Genomic DNA, 11,618 nt, shown 5'->3' on the forward strand with positions numbered 1-11,618 from the left:
TAAACCAGTGACCTTCCAGTCACACACCTGCTGCCATTAAGATAAGTGCTTTAATTATTCACCCTATCAAACATTTACTGCCTCTTTGAATCTGAACAAATGCGATACGGAGTCTCCATAACTTCACGTTTATAGTTTGCCTTCGTTAAAAAGGAATTAATGCTTTTTTTTTTTTTTTTTTTTAAGTGTACGGAAGTAAAACCCTCTTTTTGGCCACTTGAGGGCAGCAGAAACAAGCTGATTACAGCACTAACATATCTCCTCATAAAGTTAAAATGACGAACATGTTAGAAGACAGATGCTCATTTACAAATTCAGCAGATGTGTCGAAAACATCTGCATTGGTTTTGGAGGCCCGTTTCTGCCCACTACGTCCAACATCTTTGTCAAAACTAACCAACGAGGAGTAACTTCAGTCAGATATCACACGTACTGCTGGAAGAGGAAACGTTGGTCTCTGGAGCCCTCAAATCTATCCCGCGGCCTCTTTGCGGGGACCCGACCCACACGTTGGGAACCACTTCTAAACCACTTTGCAGTTACTTATTTATTTTATTCATCTTTTTGATATTGCTGCCGGTTCCTCTGCTCGGCTCTGAGGTATATCTGAACTTCTCCTGTGTATTTGTAACCTACTTAACTTATTGTGAAGCTTCTTCTGACTCGCAGTGAGAACGGAGCTAAAAAAAACACATGAATATTAACGTGCAGTTGTTAAACTACATCAAATAGTTTTATTTGAGCGTTACGTTTGGACGTTACGGTCTACAGGCGTTGACTGTATCAGCGGACTGAAACATTTCCATCTTTAACGATGCGACTCCAAAGCTTTTATTGAGGCCTTTTTTTTTTTGGTTTAAAGCAGACTGGAAAACATGAAAGTCTTACGATCAAAATTATTTTGGCTCCGGAAAGTATCCGTCACAGCTCTTTGTGGTCGAGTCTTATTCAGTAATAACGGCGTCTCCAGAGGTTTTATGATACTAGTCTCAAGTGAGCGTATTCAAGATCACAGCCCTCCTTTGGTTTGGTGTAAAAATACCAACTGTACACAGCAAGAAGAACGAGCATTTTCTGTTCCTCGACATCCAGATATTCTACAAATTAACAGCAAAATATACCTAAAGTATGAAAAGTAGTCAGTGTTCTATTACAGCTGATGTTCCTGGGTTAATTAACGTGTAGGTTGCATGTTTTTTAACTAGTTTAACCTTCATCAAAGCATCATATTCCATAAGATCTTCATACGTTTGTAGCGTCTCCGTCCTGTGAGAACCACGTGTCTCTAAAAAGAACAAGCAGCTTTGTGACGGTGTTTTCCAGCCGATCCCAGAGGCTTTTTTTTTTTTTTTTAAAGAGTTTATTCAGTTTAAGAAGAAGGAGGATTTCTTCATCTTCAACCTTCAGTTCATCTCAAACATCCAACAACCAACACATCTGGAGATACGAGGCTCTCACTGGACAGGAACGGGACAAAAACTAAAGCCGGCCGAGAAATGTAGTGGAGTAAAAAGTACAATAAAAATACTTAAAGTACTTTGAATTTCTACTTAAGTACAGTACTTTAGTTGCATCCCGGTATTTGCGGACTTTGTGTATTTTGTCCGTGTTGCTCTTTAACACAAATTATCGATTTTTAACCGTCTTATCCATATATTTGTTTTGTTGTAAATCCATAAACGGTTTACACACGAGGCCTCTGACTTCTTAAAACACCAATAATCCACTTATTAGACGACATTCAAACGGCACGCAGGGCAACCGACCACGGCTGGGGGGGGGGGGACACACACACACTCCCCTTGGATATTATTAGCTCGTCTCCGCGCCGCTGATCGGCTTCGACGTCGCTTCCAATCATCTGGTAGGAAAAGGCCTGCGGCGGCTTCCTTCATCTCAGACACTGCAGATGCAAATCATCCCGAGATGTTTCAGGGGGGTTGGCTCATTGAGTGGCAGTATTTTATTCTACTTTTCTTTTTTTCTTTTTTTATTTATCTGTCATTACTGCTTTTTTTTTCTTTTTTCTCTCCCCCAAAGGCTGCTGGGATAAATCCTTAGAATATAAAAAAGAGACGCACACTATAACAAGAGCGGACAAACAAAACTCACAGTCGCAGAAACAAACACTTTACATTTTGAGGATATTTTTAAAAAAACAACATGAATCATCCGGCCTGAATTTAAATCCCAGGTTTGTTTTTTGTTTTTGTTTCGGACTCTCTGAGGATCCGACCTTCATTCGGTCAAATCTCACTGCAACGAGGGACTGAGGTGATGTCACTGTGGTTATGACTGGGGGGGATGGGGTGGGGGGGGTAACATGAGCTCCACCGAGTCCATCTGTGCTACAGGTGAAGAAGCAGCGCTGCGTTTGGTTTTCCTGAGTGGACACAGAACTGCATGTTTGGTTGGAGCCGGCGCCCAGTTACATCAAGGTCAAGTCCTGAAGACAGAAGGACAGCTGCTCTGAGACGAGGAGACCGACGCCCCTCTCTCACGTCTGTGCAGTTCATGTGAAGCTAAGGGGCCCACGAGGCGCTTAGCTTAGCTTAGCATAAACACTGGAAACGGAGGGAAACAGCTAGCCTGGTTGCACTGAGCAAACACACAAACGTTAGGAGTCAATCTGCTCATTTATCTCTCTGGAAGAAAGCAAATAAAGATTTTCCCCCCAAAAAAATGTTGAACTGTTCCTTTAAGGGAGTTGCCGGAAACATCTCAAACCGATTTGGGAGGTCAGTTCCAATTTGCGAGTGAATTCTCAACTCAAACTTATTGACGCATTCAAAAAAAAAAAGGCATGAAACTAAATAAAAGATATAGAAAATAATAAACAAATAAAACCAGAGTAGGACAGAGCAATAAAATCAAATACCTCGATATCGATGTTGTGACCATTGGTGCCTTCACACAACATTTAAAACGAACGGGTCTTAAATCACAATATCGATATAATAGTTAATATATTGCCCAGCGCTAAATGAGACTGAAGGGGAGTCTTTCAGCCATCATATTATAATGTAATTATTAGAACTATTATAATAACATTGTAATGTCTAAAGTAAGATCTGTGTGAATGTGGCGACAGACGATGATTTTAACAACCGTTTACCTCGCAATAAATAGGAAGTCAAGAATGTAAAATGAGCTGCATGATGGTAACTTAGTTTAAAAGGTAACGTGTGAAGCCGCCTCATATTTCATAAATCAAACGTCACAGATTTCCATTAGCCGCTTCAGATAATTCAACATGTTGCTGTCAGGGATCAAAGGATAACCGATATTTTTTACCTCCATTCAGAAACGTGGAGCTAAAAACACACATCACTCAGAAATGCTGCTTCTCTTTGCACTTGTTGTTTAGCGACGTCGCTTCACTCACAGATCTCAGCAGCTTAAGTTTATTAGATGTGGAAAAAACAAAAACCAGAACTTGAAATGCATTCAAGAATATTCCCTTCGCTCCCTTTTTGTCTCAGAACGTGGATCTTTAATTCAAAAGATGTTGGATGTAACTGGGCACCGGCCTGCAAAAAAAAAAGGCATTTTCATGTATTTTGTCATAATGATGCACTTATACGAGTTATTAATGAGAAAAAACTACAATCCAGAGCTGAAGGTTGAGAAAACCTGCTGATATTTATTGGACTTGTGGGGTTTTCTTTGCAGAACGGCAGCATTCTCATAGAGATTAAATTCCCCTCACTCTTCATCTGCAGACGGGGGGGGAGACAGGGGGGGGGGGGGGGGGGGGGGGCAGCTCTTCATTTAGCTACGGTACACAAGAAGCTTTGAAGTCAGCCATTTAAAATAGGATTTACATGAATAAATAAATCGGGTGAGCTCCGACACTGTTCATAAGATTGCACAAGAAGGCAGACGGCTGTTTGTTTTGTTGTTGTTGTTTTGTTTTGTTTTTTTTGGGGGGGGGGGGGGGGGGGGGGGGGGTCCATCTGTGTATCGACAGGTTATGGTCTGGGAATGTTCGCAGGATGAAAAACAATGAGGGTTTATATTAAAACACTTTATTCACTTTGACAACTCCTCTGGCCTCACGAAGCCTCAAGTGAACGGACGATGAGATCCTTTCTGTTCCGTTTGTACTGAAGATGTGCTTCACAACCGTGTGCTTCACAATCTGTGTAAAGTATGTGTATATATATATATATATATATATATATATATATATATATATATATATATATATATATATATAAACAAATTAAGATGAAAAAATAAGAATAAAAACGTTCACATCCTGTCTAGAGATGGGGCTCCAAAGCATTTTATCCAGTCCGATTCTAAAATCGGAATCATTTTTAACAGCTTCGAGATAAACGTGAATTATTTCAGCCGAGAACCAGAAGCTGCTCTCTTCAATAGAAACTGGTTTTAGTAGATCCTTCAGAACCTTCAACACCATGAGAACATTACAATAAACAATAAAGGTTAGAACCTACGAATGTTAAACCGAAACGACTTTAACTTAAATGACATTGAGCTCAGTTTTAACAGACAGCCCCTCAAATACGTTTGTATTAAATGACGCATTTCTTTTGATTAAAATGCAAGAAATCTTGGAAGTTCGATGAATTAAATCACGAGTTTAACGCGTTAAATGAGGAGGTTTTGATTCTGAGAACCGTTATTAATGACGATCGGAGCCCATCCCTAGTCCTCCCTCCGAGTCCTAGTCACCCGCCGCCTCTGCTCGGGTTACGTGTGTGTGTGTGTGTGTGTGTGTGTGTGTGTGTGTGTGTGTGTGTGTGTGTGTCATGGATGGAGGACAGAGAGCTCTGCGGCGCTGCCTGTCTCTGGATCAGTCTTAGCTTACGTGATTGTGACAGCCACTGTTTGGTTCCATGTCTCAGAGGACCTGTCAAACCAGCTCTTCCTCTTCCTCCTCCATCTTCTTCCTCCTCCTCCTCCTCCTCCTCCTCACGGAGCTTATCGGTACGGCGGTTCGGGCTGTTGAGGGTTCGGCCTGTAAAGCTGCTGCACTCTCACCGGCCGCCCGTGAGCCGGCCAGCCGCCCGGTAACTGTCCGATGACCCTGAGGCCGACCGGCTGGTGGCCGTTGTCCCGGCAGCGGGTTGCCGGCGCCGAGGATGTGGGTCTGATGACCCGGCTGGGGCTCGGGCTGCGGCGGCGGCGGCGGGGTGCTGCTTTGGTGGCTCGGAGCCGAGGCGGGGGGAGAGACGGGGAAATGTGGGAGGAGGATGGCGGGCGTGAGGCCGTAGCGGACCTGGAACACCCTGAGGGGTCCCTGCGCTACGAAGCCGTTGGGCCTCTGAGGCTCCTGAGGCTGCTCCGAGTCCTTCTTCACCTCTTTGCTCTCCTCCTCCTCCGCCATCGTCGTCACCGTCGTCTTCTTGGCTTTGCTCGGCGGCCGCTTGGCCCGCGCGGCGTCCTGCATCTTCTCCGCCTGAGCCCGCCGGACGTGGTACGTCTTCCTGGAGCTTTGGAACTCGTCCAGGAACTCGTCCAGGCTCACGTTTCCCTCCATGAACTTCTCCAGCAGCTCCTGTGAAGCGAGGCGCAGACAAAGCAAACCCACATCAGGGGGGGCGGGACAACACACAAAAGGGGGCGGGGGGGGGGGGGCGTTCAAACAAACCCCTCTATGAATGAAGAGGATCTCATCTACCCGGCAACTTCACCGCTGACTAAATGTGATGCAACCGTTGCTTTTGGCGATGCTTGAAAGCCTCGTGATCCGTCTGTCTGTGTTCCCAGGATGTGAGCAGCTTCCTTCTGAACGACGACAGAAGGTGTATTTGTGAAGTAATCGCTGCACCGACCACGGAGAATGATTAAAAGCCAGTTCACCGGCCTTGGGACTGAAAATAAAAAGGGTATTTATCAGTATATCACTGTGGGAGAGAAGATATATCGAGCTTCATGTGCGTTCCTGCGCCCGCAAACGGTAAAGAAACCGTCGGGTTTCCGCGGCAACCTGATTTCTTTAGACGTCATGTAAATGAGGTTTTACATAATCGGGGGAAGGGATTAGAGAAACGCATTTCATGGTCGCGTATGAACATAAACAGGCTTGTTTTTTTTGTTTTTTTTACAAAAACAAAAAGGTGCATGAAAAAGACTTGGTTCAGGTGAAGCGTCTCAGGATCTCTGTATTTAGGATCATTTCATGCAAAGTCAGACGACGAGTGAAACGGACACAAAGCTCCAAATGTTGACGGTTTCCGGCTTTATTATTTCTAACAGTCAGACTGTGAGGAAACACCGTTTAATCTCCTCGTCTCCCTGTGCAAACAGAACTGTGTCTGTGGCTTCATGAGGAAGGATGTTTCCTCTTTAATCTGAGACAAACAGGTGGAGGAGGACGTAATCGTTGACATACGCTAAATTTAAAATCGTATTTGCTCAACGATTTGTCATTAAAATATCAGAATATTGTGAAAAATGTTCTGTTTTTGTCTAAGCAGCAGAAGCAAACCGCAAAAATATTGAATTCCCTGTCGTACAAGACAATAAAAAAAAGGGAGAAAATACTCAAATTGGAGAAGCTGAAATTAGGTTATACCTGCCATCTATTTCCCCAAATTAAAATCACTGATTTTAATGCAACTAAAAGGCCGATCTGGTGAACATTCACTCAGTTGATGAAATATTTGCTCCACAACTCAAACACCTGAAAGCTGTCAGGAGCTGAGAATCGTCACATATTTGACACTTTTTTTTTTTTGCTTGAAAACTCGTCCTAAATGATCCGCTGATTATCATAAACGTCGCTACTGATCCATTGGTTCCGACCTAGACGGGTTCTCCAGATCTCCCGTGTGACCCGGTTTCTCCTCTCTGACTGACCTGCTGTCCATCAGAGTGTGCAGCGAGGACTGAACCACAGCTTGAAGATAGCGATATCTAGAAACGGGACTTAAAAGGACGAGTGTTGGTGCGTCTCTATCATACCGTCTGACCTCCCTCTGAAACAGGTCACAGATATCCAGTTTCTCTAGTTTTAACAGCCAAATCATGCTGGGGGGCTATTTTTAGCAGCAGATTAATACACATGTATGGCAGCAGGGTGGTGTTTGTGGGATTAAGTCAAAATAAACTACAGCCAATGAGGCGACATGTCACGCAGAGCACCGCTGCGGCTCTTTGATGTGGGTTTTTTTGGCATAAATGAGGCTTTAGATACTCAGACGACACGTTTTATTAGGAGAGATTTGAGAAAATGTTTGTTTATCACCAGATTTATCCAATAAAATAAAAAGAAAAAAAAAAAGTGTTAAATTGTAAATTCCCTCGTCTCCATCTCTCCCTCCGCTTCGTCTGCGTAGCAGGCTCAGCCGCCGCCATGTTGAGAGCCGTGCGGAGACAATCCCTCAATCACAGATTCAGCCCCTTCGAAAGACTTAAAATCACACGGCCTCCTTCACCGGTCAGCCCCGTCGTGCGATTGGCCGAGTTTGTGGTTTATCGAGTCTCCTCCCACCGCGTCTTTCCCCCACCGAGACGCCAGAGTTTTCTCCATCTGGTGTGGAGGCCGTCAAATAACCTCAGGAGGCAGAGAATGTTACTGGCCTTTACTGCCAACACACAACAGCTGTTACAGGCAAACGCTCATTTAATTTTAATGTGTGTGTGTAAACAATAATGTGTGTGTGTGTGTCAAATCAAATATTAATGACGCACAAAGCCGCAGCTGAATCTTGATGTTGACTAACATTAAAATATTTAATATAATCCGGTGAAATCTGCATTTCATGGAGGAGAACTACTTGACCTTTGACACAATAGAAACCAAAAAAATTATGAAGCCAGATATCCAGTTGTTTTATATCTACATGCTTGTGTGTGTGTGTGTGTGTGTGTGTGTGTGTGTGTGTGTGCGTGCGCGTGTGTGTGTGCGTGCGACAAAAAACACGACAAGAGAAAACATCACGTTGGCATCGAACCGACAGCTTCAGCGGAGAGAACGAAGCTGTGAGTTGAAACACAAACCGGTTTGTTCTCTGTGTGTGTGTGTGTGTGTGTGTGTGTGTGTGTGTGTGTGTGTGTGTGTGTGTGTGTGTGTGTGTGTGTGTGTGTGTGTGTGTGTGTGTGTGTGTGTGTGTGTGTTCCTCTGAAGGGGTCATTTGAATTGATTTAATACGAGCCCCGAGGACAACAAGATGAGCTTGTTGTTTGCTCCACCAGATTACTGTTTTCGTGTCGGTACCTGACGAGGAATCCTCCTAACGAGGACGCTCCTTTGGCTTTAGGCAACAGAAGAAGAAGAAGAAGAAGAAGAAGCCGCCTTCACAGTCGGGGATTGTGTTGTTTTTTTTTCGAGGCCGTGGGAAGAGGACATGCTCTTCCACATTGTCGCGGTCACAGAGTGGCACTGCTTGTGATCACGTCTTTGTGAATTCCGATAGATGTTTTGGAAACGGCTGCAGCTCTCGTCACTGAAAGCGACGACCCTCTGAGGGCTGAATCTCAAAAGGACTGAGATCAGAAGAGATAGTCACAGAAGAAGAGAGAGAGAGAGAGAGAGAGAGAGAGATCAGGTCGACTGAGACACAGAGCCTCCGTTAGTTTAAAGAGTATTTCTATAGAAAACATAAAGTGTAAGATAGCGGACCAGACGCTGAGCTGAGACGACCGCCTCTTTAACGAATGCACGGAGGCCGTGCGGGGCTGCCTGGCGCTTAATCAATCAGCGTGGACGGCGGCCATAATGAGTCACGGAGGCATCGATCGGAGGCGGGAGGCGGGAGGCGGGGGGGGGGGGGGGGGGGGGTCTACTTTCATGTGTTCACACAGTGCGCACACACAAGGTAACTAACGAGATTCAAAGTCTTGAGTGGAAGCACAGAAATCATTTACTATCAAATCGAGTGCTTTTAAAATGGATTGCATTTAACGCTGAATGAAAGAACTGCTCCTTTTCGCCTCAAAAGGCTCTGAGTAGGCGGGACTTTGTGTGCGTTTGATTGACAGCTGAGCCGGTGGGAGACACAAAGTGAATCACCGTTGCCAGATAAACGTTGAGCAACAATGTTTACACTCGCAGGGACGGTTTTTGAGCCGTTTAAATACCCGTGTTTGGATTTATCCTATTTATTGTAGCCGTTGAATGTACTCCAGCTCAATCGGCTTCCTCTTTATTTACTGGTTTACATCGTCAGCGGTGGGGTCCGCCATTGCATTTCTATTTCTATTCATTTTGCCGCCTCGTCCCCCGAGACAAAGTCATCAGAAAGCCTCAGACCTGTAGAACCTGAATGCCGGACTGTCAGAACACCGTGTGGAGGGGTTCCTGCTGTACTCCCTGTACGTACAAGCGCCGTGTCTTTACAGATCAGATGGCTCAGAAGTGGGTGGGCTGTCAGCTTGACTGCGGGCTTTTTCAAGAATCCTCCACAACCGTGCTCTGCCAAAAGTGACGCAAGAACTGTGTCTGATTCTGAGAGAGAGGGAGAGAGAGAGAGAGAGAGAGAGAGAGAGAGAGGATTTTAGTTTCTCTTACCTCTGAATGCTCCTCGGCACGAGCCACCTCCTCCTGCAGGAGGTTCTGCGCCGTCTGCAGGCTGTGCTTCTCGCCGTGAGCCTCTGCAACAGAGAGAGAGAGAGACACCGCTGATGAATTGTGGGGAGAGAGAGAGAGAGAGAGAGAGAGAGAGAGAGAGAGAGAGAGAGAGAGAGAGAGAGAGAGAGAGAGAGAGAGAGAGAGAGAGAAGATGGGGGTGCGAGAAGAGCCCAGCAACCAAGAAAGCCACAGCAGAGAAAATTATTTTTCCAAATCACGAAGAGCCTCGATGGTTGGTGCTGACGAGGAGACGGTGGTGATGGCGTGGACAGTAGCTGGCTTGAAATAAGGAAAAAAAAATTTAAAAATTCAACTTTTGGCGATTTTTTGAGAAGCTGGTCTTCGTTTGGTTCGACCACGGAACTGAAACCCACTTCGAAGTCTAATTTTTGCCATTTCCTCACATTACTGTCTCAGATGCACCACTTGGTGTGTCTCCCCCCCCCCCTTGCAGTCAATAAATCTATAAAACTTCAAACAAACGATTAATTATCCAGGCGCTCTTTTGACATCAAGCCTCATCAAAAATCGCAAAAAACCACAGCGACTGTGATCCTCCTCCTGCAGAACATTCAGCACCAGCTCGTGCATCAGGATAAAGCAACAAGGTGACAGGAAGTGGTTGCGTTGCTGTGATGCAGTGATGTCTAACCTGTCTGAGCGTCTTTTAGCAACATCAGCATGTTCCCACATCCAGATGTTCGACACTACCGACGGGAACGGAGGCCAAAACTACGAAAACGTGACCCCCAAGCTGTAAAAAAAAAAAGAAGAAATCCAGAGAGTTTTGAAATATCTTAACAATTGTTACTTAAGGATACTTTGGAAGCTCGTGACTGACCGATTAATTAAAACAAACCTTTGTCGATAATGAAAACGTTATCGAGGATATTTAGTGCGACGTTTAGTTCCAGAGGATATCATTCTTATAATTAGGAATATTCACGCTTTTAAGTTTTCTTCAGAATCAAAGTAATCCAGATGATTCTGCATACTTTTAGTGGTGGTAATTTGCCTACTTAAGAGCCTATATACATAAATGTATCTTGTTCTTATTTTAGTTGCATCTACCTCTCGTTATCTATTTTTTTCCCCACTTCCTCCATCTGTACTTTCTGTGCAGCTGCAACAACTGAAGTTTCCCCCTCAGGGGTCCAATAACAGGCTGATCTTATCTCGTCTTAAACAAACGGGCGTCACGCCGCAGACAAACTAAACATGTTGGCGCGAGCTTACATACAGCAGGCCTCAGCTCACGCCTGGCGGAGCCCAGAGAAGCCCGGTTCATAAATATGCATCAGTGCAGCATGTGTTCTCCTCCCGGGGATCTCGGTCGCTCATCGTTACGAACGAGCTCGACCCAGCTGACTGCGAAGTGTGTCTTGTCCCTCCGAGAGACGCTGTGACCGTGTTCAGTGCAGACTGAGGGGCAGAAAAAGGTCACAGTAATGACTCTAATAACTCTAAAGCCTCTGGGGGGGGGGGGGGATCTGGGAAAATGGACATTGTGTGCAGGCTGTGATTCTCTTTAAGTGTCTTTCTAAGCAGAAGACATTGTGCCTTCGACAAACCTTCACAGCAACGTTCTTCGCCGTCCACCTCGGCATTAATAATCCATCGCTCCGCGTTACATCTCCGCATTCTGGCCGTCATCGTGTGGAGAGGTAAAAAGAAAAGCATGCATTAAGGAATGGCCTCCTTCGTGAACCCCCGACACAGCAGATGTGGGGAGATGGGGGGGGTGTAATGAGAGGTGACAGCCAGGCAAACAAATACTCCTTACAGCAGCTGTATGTGACCTACATTTGAGGAAGGGGAGAGTGGTGGGGTGGGGGTGGGGGGGGGGGGGGGGTGTTGGACCTGGAGGCCAGCGCAGCCTATAGAGCTGCACTCATTCAAGTGTGTTTCGTCTGGGAGCAAACATGAGATGATGAGGAGTCATGGACGTCGCTGTACTGTTCACACTACACAACTTTCACAATGGTCACATCGCTGCACTGTACACACTACACAACTTTCACAATGGTCATATCGCTGTACTGTTCACACTAGACAACTTTCACAATGGTCATAT

At 45.3% G+C, this 11,618-nt stretch overlaps 1 protein-coding gene across 1 annotated transcript in view; it reads right to left on the bottom strand.

The window, feature by feature from the left end:
* Nucleotides 1-4,258: 4,258 nt before the first annotated feature.
* vps37d (VPS37D subunit of ESCRT-I) overlaps nt 4,259-11,618 on the bottom strand; it is a 19,196-nt gene continuing 11,836 nt past the window's right edge. Inside the window, 3 exon segments of the mRNA XM_068734997.1 lie at nt 4,259-5,076; nt 5,078-5,527; nt 9,485-9,567. Of these exon segments, the coding sequence (XP_068591098.1) occupies nt 4,951-5,076; nt 5,078-5,527; nt 9,485-9,567 (659 nt within the window). The 3' untranslated portion in view covers nt 4,259-4,950.

This window comes from Cebidichthys violaceus, unplaced genomic scaffold (assembly GCF_023349555.1).
Source record: "Cebidichthys violaceus isolate CVI_PGR_0920_01 unplaced genomic scaffold, fCebVio1.0.p SCAF_69, whole genome shotgun sequence".
Lineage (NCBI taxonomy): Eukaryota > Metazoa > Chordata > Actinopteri > Perciformes > Stichaeidae > Cebidichthys > Cebidichthys violaceus.